General features: G+C 37.3%; 1 protein-coding gene across 1 annotated transcript in view; it reads right to left on the reverse strand.

The window, feature by feature from the left end:
- rb1 (retinoblastoma 1) overlaps positions 1-24,871 on the reverse strand; it is a 323,190-nt gene that overhangs the window by 196,499 nt on the left and 101,820 nt on the right. Inside the window, exons 12-13 of the mRNA XM_028799245.2 lie at positions 16,962-17,049; positions 5,470-5,586 (exon numbers count right to left, since the gene is read on the reverse strand). Coding sequence (XP_028655078.2) covers positions 5,470-5,586; positions 16,962-17,049 — 205 coding nt within the window. The remainder of the gene's footprint in view (positions 1-5,469; positions 5,587-16,961; positions 17,050-24,871) is intronic.

The following is a 24,871-nucleotide window of genomic DNA, read 5'->3' on the forward strand; positions in this document are numbered from 1 at the left end:
AAGTACTCAAATTCCAACCCAAACCAATAAAAACTAAATAAATAAATACAACTTGTTCCGGCTTGTTCATCTGAGTAATAGCTGCTGGGACTATAAACCTTTGTTCAGAAGGAAGAAACTGAAATTCAGTGCACAAAAGGTGGGATTCATCATTTAAAACTGAGCTAGTTATTCAGTTTAACTTTCTAATGAGGAACATCAAATTAAGTGGTGACTCACACCAATCAGCCACATAGAATAGTTAAAACCACATTTTAAAAATAGCAAAAGCTAGAAGACAACAAATGAACAGGACATTTAACAAACCAACAACAAGCTTGCTGCTGATGCACATATTTTCTGTATTTATCATTTTCATTGTTTTTTAATAAGACAGATCTATAGTCCCACAGCTCGCCAAAAGCAGCAATAGACTCAATCTGCTGTGTTTCTGAAAAGCAACCATTGCTGGATGGAGGAATAAGAAGTTTGATGTAATGTTCATTTTGACATTTTCATTTTACTAGTAAAAAAAATACCCTGGCATCCTTTGTTCTATAAGAGCCAGAAATTAGTTAACACTATGAGACATTGATTTACTCCAGCTTGTTTGTTAGCTTTTGTTAGCTAATAATAATAATACTGCTTTTTGCAGATGATGTTGTCCTGTTTGCTTCATCAGGCCGTGATCTTCAGCTCTCTCTGGATCGGTTCGCAGCCGAGTGTGAAGCGGCTGGGATGAGAATCAGCACCTCCAAATCCGAGACCATGGTCCTCAGCCGGAAAAGGGTGGAGTGCCCTCTCAGGGTTGGTAGCGAGATCCTGCCCCAAGTGGAGGAGTTCAAGTATCTCGGGGTCTTGTTCACGAGTGAGGGAAGAATGGAGCGTGAGATCGACAGGCGGATCGGTGCGGCATCCGCAGTAATGCGGGCGCTGCATCGGTCTGTTGTGGTGAAAAAGGAGCTGAGCCGTAAGGCGAAGCTCTCAATTTACCAGTCGATCTATGTTCCTACCCTCACCTATGGTCATGAACTATGGGTAGTGACCGAAAGAACGAGATCGCAAATACAAGCGGCTGAAATGAGTTTCCTCCGCAGGGTGTCTGGGCTCTCCCTTAAAGATAGGGTGAGAAGCTCAGTCATCCGGGAGGGGCTCAGAGTTGAGCCACTGCTCCTCCGCATCGAGAGGAGTCAGATGAGGTGGCTCGGGCATCTGATCAGGATGCCTCCTGGACGCCTCCCTGGTGAGGTGTTCCGGGCACGTCCAACCGGGAGGAGGCCGCGGGGAAGACCCAGGACACGCTGGAGGGACTATGTCTCTCGACTGGCCTGGGAACGCCTTGGGATTCTCCCGGAAGAGCTAGAAGAAGTGGCCGGGGAGAGGGAAGTCTGGGCATCTCTGCTCAAGCTGCTGCCCCCGCGACCTGACCTCGGATAAGCGGGAGACAATGGATGGATGGATGGAAAATTAAGTTGTCCCAATATCTCATCTGAGCATTATTTAAAAGGCCATTAGTGTATCTATTACAACTCCTTTGCCTTAGTACTTCCTCAAGGTTCCTACTACCTGCCATAAAAAGATATGCTTCTTGGTTTCCGTCTTGAATGAGCCACATCCTAGTTTTCAGAGGTATATTTAAAGCAGTATTAAAAATAATATTCCATTTATATTTTATTTACCCCAAGCAGTTCATAGTGATGCCAGAGAAAAAATTAATTATCTCCTTTCTCCATGAAAATGTTGACATTAAAACATTCTGCTAGAATGAGTGTCTACGGTTACCTAAGATGGACAAAAGCAAAATGTTCATGAAAAAAATCTCACATTACTCATGTTGCTTGATTCACATATAAAGTCATCCAGTCATTTGCCCACAACGGATAAAATGCAAGCATTTTTTTACTCAAAAATCTACTATATAATAAAACACTTAGGTCTGTGTTCAGTCCGTTACAGCAATCTGATAAGTCAGTTTGGCTTCGGTAACGCAATCGAAAGAGAAAGTGTAAGACATATGAAGAGATGTAAAAGGTATGCTGAGCGTCACCTGTAAACTTTGAAGTTCAAAGATGAGCAGTACAAAAGCAAACAGGAGGTGGGCAACGTGCATTGAAGTCTGATAAGTAGGCTTTACAAGAATGCGTTTGACAGGGGAGCAACAGTCATGAGAAATTCAGACAATTGAGGATACTGTGGAAAGGTGCTGAAGGTACACACAGGGCAAAAGATATCAAATATTTTTTAATGTAATGTATTACCCTGCCTTTGACAGGTAATGTGGCTAGTTGTTAACACTAGAATTACCAAAGCCTATGAAAAAACTTGTAAATCTGGCCCACCTTAAATCCCTTCACACTTCTCCGTCAGTGTCTTTTGTCCTGTAAATGTGCCGATCAAGACAAGCAGCCTACTATTTCATCCCCCCACCGCCGCAGAACATGCACAAAGTTCTCCCATCCTCATGCCTTGATTATCTGGAAGTGAAGTGCTGAAGTTTTAGAGTGGAAATAATAGATCGTTATTTGGAACACATGCATTTTATGTGTATTCCGTTTCTACAGTAATCTGTGTATAGTAATCCCTCGGTATGTCGCGCTTCAACTTTCGCGGCTTCACTCTATCGCAGATTTTATATGTAAGCATATTTAAATATATATCACGGATTTTTTGCTGGTTCGTGGGTTTCAGTAGACAATGGGTCTTTTAATTTCTGGTACATGCTTCCTCAGTTGGTTTGCCAAGTTGATTTCATACAAGGCACGCTATTGGCAGATGGCTGAGAAGCTACCCAATCAGAGCATGTATTACGTATTAAATAAAACTCCTCAAATATATTGTGAGCAGGGGGGCTGTTCGCACCCCTAGAGGATACGGTCACTCCTCAAAAAACGCTGAAAGACTACCTTCACATTGCTCCCTTCCTTGCTGGGCTTACTTGTGGCCGCTATTTTGCGCGATATGCTTCCTGCACGGTGCTTTGCATACTTAAAAGCCCAAACAGCACCTGTTGATTTTTGATTGTTTGCTTTTCTCTCTCTCACTCTGACATTCTCTGCTCCTGACGGAGGGGGTGTGAGCAGGGGGGCTGTTCGCACCCCTAGAGGATATGGATGCTTGTCTAAAACATGATGAAAGACTACCTTCACATTGCTCCCTTCCTTGCTGGGCTAACTTGCGGCTGCTTTGTCAAGCGATATGCTTCCCGCACGGTGCTTCGCATACTTAAAAGCTTGAACAGCACCAATCGGTTTTTGATTGTTTGCTTTTCTCTCTTTCTCTAACATTCATATTTAAAAGCCCAAATAGTGCCTATTGATTTTTGATTGTTTGTTTTTCTCTCTCTCTGACATTCTCTGCTCCTGACGCGCAGTCCTTGGAAGAGGAAGATATGTTTGCATTCTTTTAATTGTGAGACAGAACTGTCATCTCTGTCTTGTCATGGAGCACGTTTAAACTTTTGAAAAAGAGACAAATGTTTGTTTGCAGTGTTTGAATAAAGTTCCTGTCTCTCTACAACCTCCGGTGTTTCTGTGCAAATCTGTGACCCAAGCGTGACAATATAAAAATAACCATATAAACATATGGTTTTTACTTTGTGGATTTTCACCTTTCGCGGGGGGCTCTGGAACGCAACCCCCGCGATGGAGGAGGGATCACTGTAAACACACTGTTAAAACAAACATTTTTCATTTTTTATTCTTGTGACAGAGAATAAAAGTGAAGAAAAAAAAAAAAGTTAACTTTTACAAGTACTATAAATGTTCACCAGCTGTTACAGATGCAAACCAAATGTATGTGTTTATTGTATAATATTAACAATAAGAGCAGCTCACTACTCAAAATGGTAAATATAGAAGGCAGTCAGGATCGAACCGGAGACTCTTGATTACAAGTCAGCAATTCTTACTGCTATGCCATGGAAGCTGTTGTATCATCCTTGAAACTTTTGTGAAAGTGTTTATATGATCTCTGGACTTCAGGCTTCACACATTATATAATTTATGCCTACATTTTGTCATTTATTACTAAAATATGAAAAACGTTTGTTTTAACAATGTGTTTACACAGATTACTGTGTAAACGGAATACACATGAAATGCATGTGTTCCAAATAACGATCTATTATTTTCACTATAAAACTTTGGCACTTTACTTCCAGATAATCAAGGCATGAGGATGGGAGAACTTTGTACACGTTCTGTGGCGGTGGGGGGATGGAATAGTAGGCTGCTTGCTGCTTGTCTTGATCGGCACATTTACAGGACAAAAGACACTGACAGAGAAGTGCGACGAAATTTAAGGTGGGCTGGATTTACAAGTTGTTTCGTAGGCTTTGGTAATTCTACTGTTAAAACTGAAGACAGGACTCTTGACCAATCAATGAAGGTAAGAGGTGAGTCTTAAATTCAAAAGCACAGTCACATGTAAACATATTTCCTCTGCTTGCACCATTCTGATTTTCTTCCAAGTATTTATTTAAAGATACTTAAGCAAAAACTGCTTACATTTTGCACATTGTGAGCATACAACTAGATGATGACATATAGATCATGCAAGACTCTTTCATGTATGTTTTTATACTGTTTGCTACGGTCCAGAGTTGGTCACCACTGATGTCTATTCTATAATCAAGTTTTTTTTTTTATCTCCAATCTCCTTGAACACATGAGATTAAAATTTTTTCTCAGCTATCAATACAAAATGCATGAGATAAATAACATAAAAAATATAATTTTTGGGGGGAGTATTCCATTATGCATGTGGTACTAGTTTGTCACACGTACACAGTACAGAGAACTTTTTACTTACATGTCAAAACATGCGATAGTCACTACTTTTAACTGAAATTATTCTGACCTTGACATTTCTGATGACACAGATTAGGTCTGCTGTGTTGTGGACCAGACTGTCAATAGAATGTCCTATTTTTCTTGTTGCTCTTCTCTACACAGCTGCCTTTTTCTGTAGCACTAGTGACGGAACTGTACTCCAGATGTCATCTCAATGTTACATTAATAAAGATTAAAGTGAATGTTCCTTTTTTCATATACATAACAGCTATTACTCTTTAATCTAATAATTTTGGCCTCTTTAAATGGCTCTTTTTCTAGCTTGGCAGATAAAGTTCTGTCAGGTTATCCCATCTTGTATTTATAGGCAAAGCTGTCTTTATTAGGCTGCACATGCCAAGTACATGTGTTAATGATTTTTTTCTGTCTCCTGTTTTCCCTTTGTGAATATTGTATCAGTGGAAAAAGGTAAATGCTCATTTGTTTCTTTTATCTAAACATGATCCAGTTTAATTCCATTTATATTCCAAAATGCATTCATGTCAGTTTTGCCAATTTTAGATAAATAAAAATCTTGATTCAAATAATAAGCAATAGTCTCCAAAACATAGTATGTACAACAAATGTACAACTTACAAAGGTGTTTCTTTGTAATACTTACCTTCAAAAAAAGAAAATATGAAAAGAAAGCAAACTTTACCTGAGACCCAATTTCAGCACAAGCTTGTCCCATTGCCTTAGCAAATCGATCTGTAAATGCCATACCAAGCCTGTCCACTCTTTTGGCAATACCCTCTGTGGGATTTACTGTGCAGTTCTAAGAATAAAAAAGTAATCTTAAATTGCATACAACTACTATTAAAATATTAGAAAATCAACAATTTGAAATAAAACATATACATGTATAATGAGCAGAAACTGCATACGGTAGGAAGAATACAATTAATAATACTTCATATGTGTCATTCAATTTATTCTGATAAAGGGCACGTCCACTTATAGTGCCCTCCATAATGTTTGGGACAAAGACACATTTTTCATTGATTTGCCCCACAGTTTAAAATTACAAATCAAGCAATTTAGACATAATTAAAGTGCACATTGCAGACTTTCATTTAAGAGTATTTGCATACATTTTGGTCACGTCATGTATAAATGACAACACTTTTTATTACATGGCTCCCCCATTTCAGGGCTCCATAATGTTTGGGACAATTGTTGTCACAGGCGATTGTGATTACTCAAGGTTGTTTTATTGCTTTATAAGATACCTCGGCTTGCATCTACCCTTTGGAGTATATAGTTGCCATTGTTCAACATGAGGACAAGGGCTGTGCCAATTTAAGTCAAAGAATCCAGAGTAAGGCTGCAAAACCAGAATAAAACCATTAACGACATTGTTAACCTTAGGACAATTAAAATCAACCATATCAAATAACATTAAGAAGAAATAATGCACTGGTGAGCTCTGTAATTACAAAGGGACTGGTAGGCCAAGAAAGACCTCCAATTCTGATGACAGAATCCTTACTATGGTAAAAAAAAAAAAAAAAAAAAGCCTCAAATGCCTGTCTGACAGATCAGAAACAGTCTTCAGGGGGCAGATTGATATGTCAGAGGTGACTATCTGCAGAAAACTCCATGAACAGAATTACAGAGGCCACACAGCAAGATGCAATCCACTAGTTAGCCACGAAAACAGGAAGGCCAGATTACAGTTTGTGAAAAAGTACTTAACAGTGCCTGCAGAATTCTGGGAAAAGGTCTTCTCGACAGATGAGACAAAAATGAACCTGTATCAAAGTGATCACAAGGGCAAAATGTGAAAAGGAACTTCCCAAGATCCAAAGCATGCCATCTCATCTGTTAAACACGGTGGTGGGTTTGTTATGGCTTGAGAATGTATGGCCGCCACAGGTACTGACACACTTCTCTTCACTGATGATGTAACAGCCAATGGCAGTGACACAATGAATTCTGATGTGTACAGAAATATGCTATCTGCTCAAGTTCCAGTAAATGCCTCCAAACTCACTGGACGGCACTTCATCCTACAACTAGGTAATGAACTCAAACGTAGTGTTGAGGCAACACAGGAGTTTGTCAAAGATGAAAAATGGAAAATTCTTGAATGGCCAAGCTAGTCACCCAATTTAAATCCAATGGAGCAGGCCTTCCATATGCTGAAGAGAAAACTTAAGGGGAAGAGACCCCAAAATAAGCAATAGCTGAAAATGGAAGAAGAACTAAATATGATGGCTTTAACAGACCTGCCATTGTGGTGTCATAAAACATTATGGTGCACATAGAAAACGTGTTCTCAATTCTACATGTTGTGACTGAAGTGAATGCAAATCCCTTTAAATGAAAGTCTGTTTCACTTTGATTTGTAGCTTTAAACTGTGAAGCAGAGGTGTGAATCAAGGAAAATATATCTTTGTCCCAAACATTATGGAGGGCACTGTATAAGCTCAAATTCTATCAACTAATTACAAAATTATAGCATTATTAAAATAACATTAAATAAAAATACAAAACATAATTTGTAACGCTAACAGAAAAGCACCATAAAAAATAAATAAATACACATGTATTTTACCAATAAAAGTGTTTTTTAATCCAGATAGATAGATAGATAGATAGATAGATAGATAGATAGATAGATAGATAGATAGATAGATAGATAGATAGATAGATAGATACTTTATTAATCCCAATGGGAAATTCACATTCTTCAGCAGCAGCATACTGATACAATAAATAATATTAAATTAAAGAATGATAATAATGCAGGTGAAAAACAGACAATAACTATGTATAATGTTAAATGTTAACGTTTACCCCCCCGGGTGGAATTAAAGAGTCGATTTGTATCCCTTCTGGACTCTCTTTGTGCAGCACTAGTTCACAGTAATTTTTGTTTCCTAGAATAAGTTAATCATCTGTTTTGCCAATCTTTAAATACTGTAAAGACAGCATGGAAGATTTCAAACTGTAAAACACTATTTACATTACCACTGAAACAGCTTCATGTGATAAAAGTACCAATTAAAGTACTAAATGTTTTGTCACCTATGCAAAACACAATCCTGTATTCAAAATGTATGCCAAGTATGAGTGTATGGGTGTGCCCTACAACACATCCAGCATTCATTCTTGCCCTGTACCGGACTCTGAAGGGGAAGGAGCAGGATGAGAAAATGGAGAGAGGATTGCTCTACATTATCTGTGTTATTAAGGGCAGACGAACAGCAACAAAACTGTAGAAACAGTCAGTCCAAAGTGCCTGGCAATTAAGCATACAATAAAACAGTTAACAGTCTTAATTCATTGTGCTAAAGATATCTGTCTGGCCTACCCAGCTGCTTTTATTTAAATCAAACCAAATTCTTGCCCCTCTATTGAACTACAGATCAAGAAAAAAGTTATAAAACACGAATTACTCAAAGATGCTGAAATAACAAAAAGATTAGCATGGATTTTAGATAAGGGATAGGGGGCTGGGATAGGCATAAAAATAGCTTTGGTTTGGAATTGTTTTAGCTATTGACATTGTTTAGATAAAGGAAGACATTATTCTGTGACTGAGGGTATATGACTGTGCCCTGCAATGGATTGGCACCAGGATTACTTAGCACCCAGTGCTGTACAAAGAGGCATCATACTCCATCAATCTTGAACTGGCTAGGCTGATTATAAAATGAACGGACAGATAAATAATTTAAATTTATTACCCATTAAAAAAAATATAGTGACGAGCACAGCCTACACTCACTGGCCATTTTATTAGCTACACCCATTAAACTGCTTGTTAACGCAAATATCTAATCAGCCAATCACATGGCAGAAACTCAATGCATTTAGAAGAATGCATTAAGAAAGGTGATTTAAGTGACTTTGAACATGGCATATTTGTTCAGAAACTGATGATCTACTGAGATTTTCATGTGCAACCAACTCTTGGGTTTACAAAGAATGGTCTGAAAAAGAGAAAAGACCTAGTGAGCAGAGGCTCCTTGTGAGAATATGCCTTGTTGATGCCAGAAGTCAGAGGAGATTGGCCAAAGTGGTTTGAGCTGATAAAAAAGCAACAGTAACTTAAATAACCATTCGTTAAAACCGAGGATTAAAGAAGAGTACCACTGAATGCACTACACGTTGAACCTTGAAGCAGATGGGCTACAGCAGCAGGAGACCACCACGGGTACCACTCCTGTAATCTGAGAACAGGCAACGGAGGTAAAAATTCATACGGGCTCACCAAAATTGGACAAAAGAAGATATGAAAAACATTGCCTGGTCTGATGAGTCTCTATTTCTGCTGCGACATTTGGATGGTAGAATTTGCCATCAACAACATGAAACCATGGATCAATCCTGCCTTATATCCACAATTCAGACTGGTGGTGATGGTTTAATAGTGTGGGGGATATTTTCTTGGCACACTTTGGGCCCCTTAGTACCAACTGAACATTGTTTAAATGCCACAGCCTACCCGAATATTACTGTTGACTATGTCCATCCCTTTATGACTGCAGTGTATCCATCTTCTGATGGCTACTTCTGGCAGGAAAATGCGTCATGTCACAAAGCTCAAGTCATCTCAAACTGGTTTCTTGAACATGACAATGAGTTCACTGTACTCAAACAGCCTCCACAGTCACCAGATGTCAATCCAATAAAGCACCTTTGGAGTGGTGGAACAAGAGATTCACATCATGGATGTGCAGCTGACAAACCTGCAGCAACTGCGTGATGCTATCATGTCAATGTGGACCAGAATCCCTGAGGAATGTTTCCAGCACCTTGTTGAATCGATGCCACAAAGAATTATGGCAGTTCTGAAGGCAAAAGGGGGCCGACCTAGTACTAGTAAGGTATGCCTAATAAAATGGCCAGTGAGTGTAGAAAGAAGTGAAAGTCTTTTTGTTCTCTTATTTAAAAGTAAAATCAACTATCAATTTCAACTTTATATTTTCTTTCCAGTAAATACTAAACCACTGGTTACCTCCTTCCCCTAAACTAACAAGCTAAAAATCAACCATGTCATCAAATTTATGGTAAGGTCCCTCAAACATTAAAAAGGCACATTTTTATAACAGTATCTGTTTTGCTTAGGTGTTTAGAGCTTAGTGGAAAGAACTGTTAAAAAAAAGGAAAGCAGATAAAAAAGTTCAGTGGATTGACTGGTGCTTGTCAAAGCAATACGCTGTTAAATATAAGGCACACTTCTGATTTTGTTCAATAATGAAAATACATACTTGGTCTCTCTCAATTATCAAAGCACAATTTGGTAAAATAAAAGTAGAAGGCTGGCTAGGTTAAAAAGTAAATTGCAAAATAACAGGCTTAATTACCCTTACACTTTGTGGCATTTAGTTCATAACTACTATTAGTACTGGAAAGAAACTTTGTAACTGTTTCAGCCATGGAATGGCCAAATGGGGGAGGCAGCTTGATGGATGAGGTCTCCAGGAGTCTAAAAGTATCCAAATCTTATTATGTGATATCATCTACTGTTACATTCTGCTCCGTACTTCTAAAAAAAATTTTATTTTTTATTTTTTATTGAGGATTTGTTCTGTTCTGTGTATTGTATTGTATTGACCCCCTTCTTTTGACACCCACTGCACGCCCAACCTACCTGGAAAGGGGTCTCTCTTTGAACTGCCTTTCCCAAGGTTTCTTCCATTTTTCCCTACTAGGTTTTTTTTGGGAGTTTTTCCTTGTCTTCTTAGAGAGTCAAGGCTGGGGGGCTGTCAAGAGGCAGGGCCTGTTAAAGCCCATTGAGGCACTTCTTGTGTGATTTTGGGCTAAACAAAAATAAACTATTGTATAAAATATGCTGGGTTTTTTCCTTATGGTTCAAAGAAACTCTTCTTCTTCTGGCTGCTCCTGTTAGGGGTCGCCACAGTGGATCATCTTCTTCCATATCTTCCTGTCCCCTGCATCTTGTTCTGTCACACCCATCACCTGCATGTCCCCTCTCACCACATCCATAAACCTTCTCTTAGGCCTTCCTCTATTTCTCTTCTATTTCCTTGGCAGCTCTATCCTTAGCATCCTTCTCCCAATATACCCAGCATCTCTCCTCTGCACATGTCCAAACCAGCTCAATCTCGCCTCTCTGACTTTGTCTCCCAACTTGAGTTGAGCCTCTAATGTACTCATTTCTAATCCTGTCCATCCTCGTCACACCCAGTGCAAATCTTAGCATCTTTAACTCTGCCACCTCCAGCTTTGTCTCCAACACATATAACATAGCTGGTCTCACTACCGTCCTGTAGACCTTCCCTTTCACTCTTGCTGATACCCGTCTGTCACAAATTACTCCTGACATACTTCTCCACCCATTCCACCCTGCCTGCACTCTCTTTTTCACCTCTCTTCCACAATCCCCATTACTCTGTACTGTTGATCTCAAGTATTTAAACTCCGCCACCTCTACTCCCTGCATCCTCACCATTCCACTGACCTCCCTCTCATTTACACACATGTATTCTGTCTTGTTCCTACTGACCTTCATTCCTCTCCTCTCTAGAGTATATCTCCACCTCTCCAGGGTCTCCTCAACCTGCTCAAAGAAACTCAGATTTCAATAAATAACTTCAGAGACAATATGGCTACACTCAGGCTGGCTTGGGGTCATGACAGAATTAGTAACGGAAATTCTTCAGTCACCAAAAAAAAAAAACAGTTAAAACCAAATGAGCAGGAATCTGACTAGATTTAGAATCAATTGATATAGGATCAATGACCCAATCCATTTTGGTGATTTGACTCATCTGTGGGGTTATGACCACTTGCTCTGACCAGGCGCCAGCCTTGTACCCATGCCTGTGTGGGCAAGGCTGAAAGCAAAATGATTTATATAATTAAATACAACAAAGAAACAGTGGCAGGCAGGTTATAATGGTGGTGTAATAGTATTGTGCCAAGTTCGGATAGGAAGACAGGGACTGAAAAACACCAGAAAATGGAATATACTGAAGTCAGAGTCAATGCCAAGAAATCAATATCTAAATCTTTCATCTTAACCCAAAATGCTAACTGAACCTCTTAAATCTGGAAAAAATGCAGTTCTTTTACCCTACAGTATATCAGACTTAAGTCACTAAGAACGCTGCTAAAATGTTTCTAGTTTACCCAAAATCACAGACAATTTGAAAAAGAATGATGGAAAAATGGGCGGAAAAAACAGACTATTGTCTCAAGGGGAGAATTTGGCGTTTTCAGAGGCTTACATTTATATTATATAATGACAAACAAACCACTCTGAAATGCACACCCAAAACACTAAAAAGTAAGAAAACTTCTGACTTGGCTGTCCCAGTGAGGCATTATGCAGGTGTATTGCTGTTGGTATAAAGAAGCTCCCGTAGTGTTTCTTGACACTTCTGCTGAATTATTTGGCTGGAAGTCCTCAGTGTTAGTTTGTCACAGAGTGGATGTGCAGCATTGTTCATAATGCTACTCAGGTCTGTTTTCATTCTCTCCTCCACTACAACCTTCAGGGGCTCAAGAGTGTGCCACATAACTGTACCTGCCTTTTTAGCATGCTGATTCGGTAGGCCTCTCCTGAAGTGATGTTACCAGCACAGAACAGCATAGAAAAAAATCACACTTGCCATTAGAAAATAGTTGAAGATGCAAAGGATGTCATTACCCACATAAAGGAGCAGTCTCCTAAGAAAAAAAGGATCCACTTTGGCCATTCTCACATGGTTCCTCTGTGTTCCAAGATCAGCCCAGCCTGCCATATGGACTCCCAAGTAATTGCAGCATTCCGCCACCTCTACATCCACTCTCTGAATAGTGACTGGACGTAGATGCCATTTGATGCATGAAAGTCAATAAGCAGTTCCTTGGTTTTGCTGATGTTAAAATGCATACAATTCTTTCTACACCAAGAAACAAATTTGTTCACCCAACTCCTATACTCTGTCTCTTTCCCTTATCAACACACCCCATAAGTGCAGAGCCATCTGAGAATTTCTACAAGTAACATGACCTGGTATTACATTTATAGTCAAGATGTACAGGATAAACATAAAAGGAGACAGGACTGTTTATTGTGGTGCAGTGAACTTTTATACTGTCACCTAGGTGACGTCATATGTTGTGACTTCTAGCCATAAAGTCACCCCACACAAAGAACATAAGCTCTTTAAATAAAAAAAATACATAACTAGACAAACAAATATATATATATATATATATATATATATATATATATATATATATATACACACATACACAATATGCTCTGTACACAGACCTGAAAAACTGGAAAGGAAGAGAATTTGAAAAGAAAGAAAACTTCTGAATTGGCAGTCCTACTACGTCATTAGGCAGGTGTATTGCTGTTGGTATAAAGGAGCGCCCGTCACATCTCTTAACACACTTCTGCTGAATGATTCATTGAAGTGCATAATCATCTGAAAATGTTTGCAAGTGATATGACCTGGTGTTATATTTATATTCGAGATGTACAGGGCGAACAGAAAAGGTAATCGGACCATTCTTTGTAGTGCAACTCCAACTTTCGTCATGTCACCTATGTGACATCTTCAGTTACAACTTCCAGCCATCATGTCACAGAGCAGGAGTCACACCCAGTGATTAGAAAAAGCCAATAGGTGAAATATTGTTAGACTTTAAAAACACCCTTTAAAGTGAAAGATAATGTGAGAAAAAAAATATCCCATATTCCAAAACAACAAGGATGAAATTTTTGACATCTCATACTGTTCATATAAACATTTTAATTAGGACAAGACATTAAGAAAATATCAATGATAAGCGCTTATGCAATTTACTAATTCCAAAGCAATGCCCACTATAGGGAGCGAACTACCTTTAATAACTCTGTCCACACCTGACTGACCTCTTATAATGTGGCATTTCTGAGAACAATAGGGCTGCCTGCAATTGTGTCCTGCCATAAGAAAAGGAGGAGTGTAGTTCCAACTCATTTTCCTTTCTGGGTCTTGCTACACTTTTAAAAAAAACTATGCTTATCGCTCGAATCATTCTTTATTTAGCAGATGACTTTTCCCAAGGCAACTTGCAAAAATCAGAATACATACAATACGTTGACAGCTTGCCAAGATGGTGTAGTTAATGGTCAAATTGTGTTCATGATGCATTGTACCCTACATGAATAGCTGCCCGTGTGTTTATTTTCAGCTCACTTTGTTCTGATTCTGTTGCCACCTACTAGATACCTTACATACACAAGTACTTACAATAAGGAAAGCTACCACAACAGACCAACCATGCTAAGTTACACACAAGCTATTCCAGACCAAACTGCACATTTCATTCAGGCAGAGTGGTGTAAGTGACTGTTCTTTAGCTTTATTGTGAAAATTTCCAACTACACTTTCTTATCCAAAGTTGATTCTTTACTATGTCTAGCTTTATCTTCTCTCATGTTATATACTGTTTACCTGAAATATTTAAAATCACCTAGTATTACTGTACATATCTGCATGCATGTACATTGCATGCCGTTTGTCTTTTACTCTGCTGTTAATGTTGTGATAGATAGATAGATAGATAGATAGATAGATAGATAGATAGATAGATAGATAGATAGATAGATAGATAGATAGATAGATAGATAGATAGATAGATAGATAGATAGATAGATAGATAGATACTCTTTCTATAATCCTTGTAATTCTGCTTCTCAAAACAAGAATATTTCCATTTAGCTACAAACCTAATGAACAGAATCCCCTTGCCAGGAGAAAAGTAAGTAAATTTTGGAACTTTAACTTAAAAGTCTAATTTATTATTCTTTTTGCTAACAGCAAAACAAAATGTCTATTAATTTACAATATCAAATTATATCTGAAATATCTGACTAGAAGAACATATAAAGTTCCCCCCCACATTCATGAATATGATATTCGCAGTTTCAGTTATTAGTGAGCTGGCCGTGAACAATTACATGGGAACATTTTTAGAGTTTGAAGAAAGAAACATGCAGCAAAATATATATAAACAATACTGAAAATGATTTGTATCACATAAAATCCTATAATATACAAATATTAGTGTTATATAATACTTGTTAGTGTAAGTGCATACTCTAGTGTTAAAGTCAAAGGTTATTTTAGGATTTTTAAAAACTGTGGGATCTACGTGCGCTGCTTTCACTGCTTCCTTAATTATTCAGCAGATATGGACATCTCCTTAAAGGTGGTGCGCTTGCCCAGCTCTCTTTCCTGTACTGGAAACCTGCACAGAGCTCTAACCATCCACCTTAGTTCTTGCCTGTCTCCAGCACTTACTCACTTCTCAATTTCCTTTCTCCTGATTACTTTGTTACTTTTCTTGCCTCCCCCTGTTCTTTTCATCAGCACAGCCAACCCCAGTTGACACCGTGCACTCGCTATGCCACTAAATGGTAATCAACTTATTAAGCTTGCTAATCAATGGTTAAATTTAAAAAAAAAAAAAATCTAAAATCAATTAATAAATTAAACCACTTACATAACACGCTGTAACACACCCTACCACAGTAAGGGAGGCCCAAGTATTGTTCAAGGATTTTCACATTTGAGAGGATTAGGGGCAGAAGAACGTAAAAATACTTGGGCACCCTTATCTGTGGGGTATAGTAGGTTATCTGTACAGTGTACTTTTTTTGTTGATGAAAATAAATACATAAATTTCTATTTGTATCAGTAGACGGAATGTTATTTGCAACTGCCAGGTTCAGGGCACTCTAAACTGCTAGTCTCACACATTAACATATATGATTTAAAAGCAGGTGCCATGTTTGAAAAGAAAAACCTTTTTTAATTCTTTTATTGACTTAATGATCAATGTTTAGAACATTCTAAATAATGAGATTTGAGATGAGTTTGTTTCAGACAGCAATCTTTAAATTTAAGAAGTTATTAAAAAGCTTAATTTCAAATGAAATATTGCCCATGAGGAGCTGGCACATCCTGTACTCCCCTAGTCTGCATACATTTTCCACCAGGTACTGCGGTTTTGGGGTTGTTGGAGGAAAGACATCCATGTTAGATTAACTACCATTTCCAAATTGGACCTTTGTGGGTGTGGCTGTGTGCATGATTGGCTAGAAGACTGATTGAGCGATTGATTGGCAAAGCTGTTCCTTGACTGTTGAAATTTATAAATATCTAGGTACTACCTTAAACTCAAAATTCTAAACTGGTAATCAAAAGACAAATTTTTTTATAAATGTTATGTTTATTCTGTACTAATTTCTGTTCTTTTGACATGGCTTTCAAATCTTAATGTTTGCAACAAAAAATAGGATTAATCAAATGGTAAAATGTAGCAATAAAGTAATTAGGTCACAAAAGTTTAACCTGACACTCCTATTTAATTAGCAAGTATGGTATAAAGCACAATTCATCCTCTCAGACAGAACTAGTGTACTACATTCAAAATTAAGCTATTAACATCAGGTTAGAGGTTCAAGTTTATGAAGATAAAAAGCATCCACTCCAAATACTTATTATTCGGTATGCTAAACTTCAAAAAAAAAAATTATTTTCATAAACATCCACAGACTTAAGTTTTGGGTGCAACAGCATTTCATTCTTTTGCAAATATTGGTCAACACTTAACAGCATATAAAATGCATTATGTTCACAACTATATTTTATGTATTTTAAGTATGTTTGCTAGCTGAGGTCTTCTGTGCTGTGTCTTTTAAGTAATGTCTTGGTCTTGCTTTAAAAATTCTGTTGACCAAACAAATTTCCCTTCTGGAACAATTAAAATTTTAATTGAACTCAAGCTTTTACACATGATTATGAAATATTCATAAGCTTCAGAAAGGAAACATTTTATTTAAGAAAAAGATAACCCATTCGAAACATACAGACAAACACATGCACACATTCTATAAAGCATATTACAACACAGCTTATTAAATAAATTTGGCAAAAGCATGTTATTCAAATTTGGCACTACCAAAAATTACTTCAGTATTGCAGTATATGAAGGTCACTCTTGGATGCAAATTTGGAAAATCTATAACAATAGACTACCGCTCCTTTTGGGTATTGAGTTTTAATATACGGAGTATATATGATCTATTACAACGTAGCCTACAAATCAATATTTTAGCCTAGAAAGCAATTACAGTATTTGCAGCAAACTGTTCTGATTTCCCACATTATTTCTCAGAAGGTAACTTACACCAAAATATTTCATCAGATTTTCAGAAGGCTTGCTGCTTGCAGAATTCAGGATAACTTTCAGTTGATTAATCGAATTCAAGGCAGCCCTGTGAAAACAGAAGAAGGAATGAAATGTACGCACAACCTATAAAATATAACCATTGATTAAAATTAATATTAACCATTGACACTTTCATGACAATACAGAAAAATAAATAACTGCTATGATAAAGATAAAATTACAAGTGAAGGCTGAAAAAGAGTATTAGCTTTGGAACAGCCAAAAATAAAGTCCAGGCTTCAGCTTAATGGAGATGCTGTGGCAGTGCTGCATGGAGGGGTTGGCAATTAGGATTCAAGAGACTGATGAAGTCATCCAGAAAATTATCTCTTGAAGTTACTGGTGAATCTATAATGAACAAAATCATGAGATATAGTTACTTTCTCACACATGGTTTCTTTAGGTTAGCTTAGGTTTTGATGAGTACTTATGATAATAATTTATCATGTGAGGTTAGATTTATATCATGTTCAGTTTTGGTGAGGACTAGATGATTGTTAGTTTTGCCTCAATGTGTAAAGCCGCAGAACTTTTATCATCACTGTAGCACTAGAGCCAAAAAAGAATAATTTACCAAGAATGGCTAGGTTAGCTTGTTTTTACTTTTGTTTAATATAGACTGTTACAAAGATGAAACAGAACATTTTCTGGAATTAAAAAACAATAGTTTTAGCAAAAAGCTATCAGTTTGTCTCAGCTGTCTAAAAAAACAGTTACTACTACAACAGCGATCTGTGATTTGCTGGTGGGGAAACTGTGCACCATCTTCGTGGGATCTGTGTTATTCATACAAAATAGGATGTATTATGTGATACAGTGGCTGAGTTCCTCAATGTGCTCATCATGTGACTCACAAAGCATGTTACAGCAAGATTTCTCAAAGGCATTCTTAAGAACCTACTCAACCTTCGTGGTCCATTTGTGCACAGTCCTGGTGGTGACTGGCAGCTGCTGGACAATGAGTTCATATGCAGGTATAAGCTAAACCAAATTATGGCAAAGCAACAGAGTTGTATTTCGTTTTAAAACTGGCATATAACAAATCCAGGGTCCTGTTTCCACAAATTTGTGAGGATGGAGAAGAGTGGAACATGGTTAAAGACCCTAGAAATTGTGATGAAGGTTCTGGGATGGTTGATAGTGAGTTTGCTTACTACAGAATATACCGCATCAGCCATGTGGGGATGGGGGTTGTAAACTGCAAGCACAATGAGAAGTGAAAACTCTCAGCAAATAATATGACTGTAAGCCCACTGCTAGCAGCTCAACATTTGGGTCAGATACCTGTGTTTTAAATGTAATGTGTCCAGGGTTGCACCATTCTTCACTCACATAAATGGCAATTCCCGTTCCATTCTTCATACTATTTTGTCTCCTGCTTCTGTCTGCCTTTACAATTTTAAATCCATCTCTGAACTCTCATCCCTAACTCGTGTCTCTGTGAAGCAAATGGCACTGCTGAGTTTTAATTCCCAGTGGCTGCTGATCGGCTTTGAGAGCTCATCCATTTCATTCATCAGTGACCTTGCATTGCCCATGATGATCAAAGGCAGGTAGGGTCTATACTTTCTACTGTAATTGCTGAGCAGGGATCCTGCTCTCTTTCCACGATGTCTACGCCACAGCTCTGCTGGCAGTCCAATGATTAGCTCTGGTGCTCTGGGAGACAAAGGGAGCAGCAGCTGCTGTTGTGTATAAGCGAGTGAATCCTTCCTCATAATTTCTGTTATCCATGTATTCCACAAATAAAGTTACCAATCAACAACAAAGACAAACAAACATGGGAGTTGCTATAGCTGAGAGCTACTCCAGGCAGTGCCGGAAGTAAAATTAAATCTTGTTATATATGTTACTTGTCAGTTATTAGTTATTTTTGCCAAATTGCTCCAATGGGGTGTTTGATGCTTTATGCACAAACAAATTTAAGTAACAAAGATGTAATTCTGCTTTCAGCTGTTTTTCTTCAGTGAGACATGTATTTGAATAATATTTTCTTCTGTTTTTCTTGTTTTGTAGGCATATAACATTTTGTAGCAGGGTTATACCATGTGCTGCATTATATGTGAGAACAGCTATGTTTACAGAAGACCTGTGCGTGAGAACTGATGAATTGGACATTATGTAGACGCTCTCTGACAGCTTAAGGCATATCTAAAAGCTAATATTTTAAAATTTCTAAGTAAAGAATTACCATTTGTTACCATTTGGGTGGAGACTAACAGTCATTACCTTTTCAGATTTATAATAGTAAAAACATCTTGATGCAGGGTATCTGTTTCAGGTAATCTGGACATACTGTATATTTAGATAGCTTCACTAGCATGGCCCATTAGGACAAAAGTCAGTGTTGACTCTGGACATGCTGGAGGGATTATATCATATTAGATTGTAAAAAAGTAAATATTACTCTGTAGATTTAAGGACTGTATCTTGTATTGTTAGCCATTAGACTGATAAACTCCCTCCTTGCTGGACAGTGATAAGAGAGGTCACTTTTAAGTACAAGCTCACTAAAGTTTTATTTAAATGATCATGATACTTTGCACCTTTTACAATATCTGCTTTGCTACTGTTTTATGATGGGAGTTTCACCCTCTTTCCGATTACTGTATGCCATTTTTGTTGGCACAAAGTATTTTGAGATTAGTAAACACAGAACTGGATTTTAACCTACTGCCAACACTTATGTGAATTACCCTATTTCTTGATTTTACACCTGACCTGAAAATAATGCTCAGGCAGATAAATCAATAAACAATCATTCATATATCCCATGACCAAAAGACAATTTGTCTATTCTCACATAACACATTTTCTTATTAAGGAAATTGCTTCTTATTAAACAGAATGCAGAGAATAAGCCTTCTCAAGTATAGTAAAAACTATTTCCAAAAATATTTAAACCACTTTAAGGTAATTACAGTATAAATCATTTGTTAAATCTGGATTCAATTGTAATGCTAACTTTGATCATTTAGAATACAAAGATGTCATGTGTGAAGACATACAACTAGGAACAGTCCTGTCTCCTTTTCTCTTCACTCTGCGCATCTGTAACTATAAATATAACAGCAGGTCATGTCACTTGCAGAAATTCTCAGATAACTCTGCACTTGTGGGGTGTTTTGATAAAAGGATGAGACACAGGAGAGGTGTCAGGTGGAAAACTTTGTTTCTTGGTGCAAAGAGAATTGTCTCTATCTTAACAATAGCAAAACCAAGGAACCTCTTAGAGTTTTGCGGCACCAAAAAGCTTCTACACCCAGTCACTATTCAAGGAGTGGATGAAGAGGTGGTGCACTCCTATGAGTACTTAAGTGTCTACATCAATGACCGGCTAGACTGGTCTCATAACACAGATGGATTATATAAGAAAGGGCAGAGCAGGCTCTTTTTCCATAGGAGACTGCATTCCTTTGAAGTGGGAAGAGACATGCTTCACATCTTCTACATCTCTGTGATTTAAAGTGTGATCTTCTACACTGTGGTGTGCTGGGCTGGTAACATCACTTCAAGAGAGGGCCACTGAATCAACCAGCAAATTAAAAGGGTGGGCTCACTTATAGAACACACTCTGGACCCTCCTGGAGGTCATAGCAAAGGAGAGACTGAAAACAAAACTGAGTGTCATTATGAACAATGCTGCACATCTTCTCTCTGACAAAACTAACACCGAGTACGTTCAGTCAATGGATTTATTCAGCAGAAGTGCATCAAGAAACGGTACAGGGGCTCCATTATACAAACAGCAATACACCTGCCAATTGCCTCACTGGGAGTGCCAAATCAGCTGTTTTCTTTCATTTTTCATGATCTTTCTTTTTTAGCCATTCTGGCATGTGTTCAGACCACAGTGTGCGTGTGTATATTTTTTTATCTATCTATCTATTAATCTATTTAAAGACCTTCAGTAAAAACCAAAATTTCCCACTGGAGACAAATAATGTTTTATCTGTCTATCTAAAGCATGGTGTCAGCTAAAGTTTGGCAGACTTGATTGTATGCACTATGAGATTGCAAAGGGAATTGGACATAATACTTTATCCCTAGACAAACTGAGATCCATGAAAACATCTTGAAGTACAGAATCTCAGAACTAATCGTTTACTGCATGATTTTATGCATTAATATAACTTCTCCCTAACTTTGCTTCTTTAAACATTATCCGTCTTACTTCCATCATAGCATGAGACCTTTTCCAAATGTCTGCAATGGATACCTGTATATGTCAGATGATCTCTATTGTTTGCTGACTTTTCTTTCATTAATTTGACTACAAGACTGATCAGACATGGGGTTTTTGAAGGAAGGAAGATTTTTCAGATTGTTTATGGCTGGAGGGATGACATGGAGTGGAGTCCTACAGAGAAAGGTTCAGAGAATTTAATATGGATTACGAGACCACTGTTTTGTTAACCTTTGGCTCACTGATTTGTTTTAAAGCCAGTAATCTAATTTACAACAATGCACTTCCATACAGTGCATTATTGAAATGTTATTCAGCATTTGTTTTGTTAAAGCATCAGCTAGCTTCCGGAAGACTTTAACGTGGTTCTATCATTTTTTGCTTCCATGACTTTACAAAATTCCTTCAGTTTTAAAGCCTGTTTTATTTAAAGAAGATTTTCTTCTTTAATACTTTTTTGTGTTCTTTCAGTTTATTAACAGCCTTATTGTGTACCCCTTGACCTGTACTACAGCGTAAAATTTGCTAATAGCTGATTATACTTTGGTCTTGCACCGAGCTTGTTCAAAGTATTACTTTTTACGACCTTGTCAGATTATACGACTTTTCCAGCAATTTTTAGTCACAGGCTTCGCTTACATACTCATGAGCATGTCAGTTATGGTATGCAGCCATAATTCCTAGTCTTCTAGTCTGACTTACCAGCAACTCAGCCCAACCAGTCTGTGATGTGCTCTCAACAAAAATCGAACAGATTAATTTTGTCTCAAGCAGTAGGTACTAGCTTGTGTGTGCATGAGAGCTGACTATCAATAAACTCTCACCCTGCTTTAGAATACATATAATACAGGTACGAGCTATAAGGAACACAGGTATTTTAAACCTAACAAACAGAGAAGACTGACTCATCTGCTTGATGATGCATGCTTTATGTACCATGACAGAATGGAAAAACTAGGGAGAAAAAAGGGCAGAGATTATGGGTGAACTCATTGTACCACTAAACTCTTTCCACACATAGACATACACACACACAGGGACCGGCTCCAGCAGTTAGCACAATAGTGGCCAACTTGTGATACTTTGGAAATGTGAAAGTGTGCCTGAAAGTCATTACACAGCCATTTCATTTCAGAACATACAATTTCTAGTTGTGTAGTCTTAACCCACTCAAGCAACAAGATCATCAACTACAGTCATCAAGTCTGTCATGCCCTCCGACTGGAAGTCGTGTAATGTGACATCGGCTTTACACTAAAATCAACTGATAAAACCACAGAGTTTTCTTTACTACCACTAGTTCTATTTGAAGACTATTGATAACATAGCACCCCTAAACAGTTAGAGATTCTTTGATAAGAAAACAACATTCATTCCTTCATATCAAATCTCAGTTTACAGGTTTTTGCATTCAGTGCATTTACATGCACACACATAGTTGGGTTAAGGTGAATAACCCAGTTAAGGCAGAAATCATTTTTTTAATTTTTTTTTTTTAAATCTGTGTTTACATTCACAAGTAATCATCTGCAGTTGTGCACTGGCAAAACTCTAAGTCATTAAACTATGCCAAAAAAGCTAAACGGCATCATCTGCCACTATAAATCTGAAAATAACTACCATGTTTATGATCATATTCTTATGTTTTATAAATAATTTTAGTCAAACTGGCGCTTTATTTATAGGTTTTGTTAATGGATTGCATGCAGCAAACTCCTTTCTCCTTGTCTTGGTGATTAAGCCCTTCAAATACTGCGTGTGCTTCTTGCCTTACACCCAGTGCTTCTAGAATAACAATGCAGGTATTTTTACTTCAGTAAGATAATTGCTTTTGATTACCCTTTAAAAAGTAACCGGCCTATTTAACGCATGCAAGTTTTAAGGTGTTACCCCACTGCTAGAGATTCTGTTGCAGAGTTTAACAATATGCGTTCTACTCATCAAAATTAATTTAGCAATTTCTGAAATACTGAGACAGATTATTTCACCTAGGAGACGGAGTAAGACAATCATGCAAACATTTGTCTCTAGAAATGTATTTTGTGGATGTTTCAACCTGAAAGCTGAGTGCACAACACATATACGTATGCAGGCTGACAGAACACAATAGACATGCACAGGCTACAAATTCCTTAACAATAACCCAGTTAAGGGTTTACATGAACACATAATTTATGTGAATTTCCCATTGGGATTAATAAAGTATCTATCTATCTATCTATCTATCTATCTATCTATCTATCTATCTAATCGGGTTATTACCTAAGAAATCTACTTCCGTTTATCAGGTTTCTCAGAGATCAATAACCCGATTTCTTTGATAGAAAAAAGGGTTTAAATGGCATTTTAAAAATCAGGTTTCTACGAATAGCAGGATTATTGAACCATATACAAATATGATAACTGACTCTTTACCTCCAATCCAAGAAACCTTGAAGTGCATATGAGAAACAGTCAATAAGTTCCGAGACAGGCTACCATGAAGCACTGCTGTGGTTGAAAGCTATTGGCTATATCTAGGAGAGGACAATAAACTGGTTTATTTTGAATACTTTATGGAATTATTCTTGTGGTATGGATTTCAAAAATATGTATACCACTATGCGAAAAATTTGAAAACATATTTAAACATCCATATATATATATATATATATACTAGCAAAATACCCGCGCTTCGCAGCGGAGAAGTAGTGTGTTAAAGAGGTTATGAAAAAGTAAAGGAAACATTTTAAAAATAACGTAACATGATTGTCAATGTAATTGTGTTGTCATTGTTGAGTGTTGCTGTCATATATATATACATATACACATATACACACACATATACACACATATACAGATATATTATATATACATATACACATATATTTTTTATATATATATATTTTTTATCTATATATATATATATATATATATATATATATATATATATATATATATATATACACATACATACATACATACATACATACATACATATACACACATAGATGCACTCACAATAACATAGAAATCAATATAAACAACATTAACATCATTATCATATGAGAATATGAAGTAATATATAAGAAGCACATTTCATATAAATATAAATAATTAAACTTAAAATCTTCTTGTATAATTTGCTACCGTGGCTTTTCGTTGGTCTGTCCAGGATATTTAAATCACCTGTAGCTTGCAAACTGTTTCACCTATTGACTTGAAATCTGGTACACATATAATACGTCACGTCTGCTATCCGCTTTATGGGTGATGATTGTATTACTCTTTTTATGTTTATTTTATTTTAGAATCAACTCCTATCTGCGCACACCAGGGCGGCCGTGGGCAGATGCGTATGGTGTATTCACTCCATGTTATCGTGCATTGCGCTGTCACTGGTATTTTGATAAAAGAATTTGAACAATATATAAGAAGCGTATAAATTATTAAACAGTAAAACATTAACATTTAAGAAGTAAAGTTACATTGAGTACTACTGCAGTGCCTTCGGGTATACCTCATTTTTTCTTTGCCCATTACATGCTTAAATGTATACATTTTTTGGTGTACCTACCCAAGAACACGCGACATATAACCGACCATGGGAGAAGCATGGATTTTAAAGAAGCGTTGAGTTCATCTGCTGGTCTCCCTCGTGGAATAACTGGTAATGTTTCACTAAAATCTACAGCGAGTAAAA

The sequence above is a fragment of the Erpetoichthys calabaricus genome, chromosome 4 (assembly GCF_900747795.2).
Source record: "Erpetoichthys calabaricus chromosome 4, fErpCal1.3, whole genome shotgun sequence".
Classification (NCBI taxonomy): domain Eukaryota; kingdom Metazoa; phylum Chordata; class Cladistia; order Polypteriformes; family Polypteridae; genus Erpetoichthys; species Erpetoichthys calabaricus.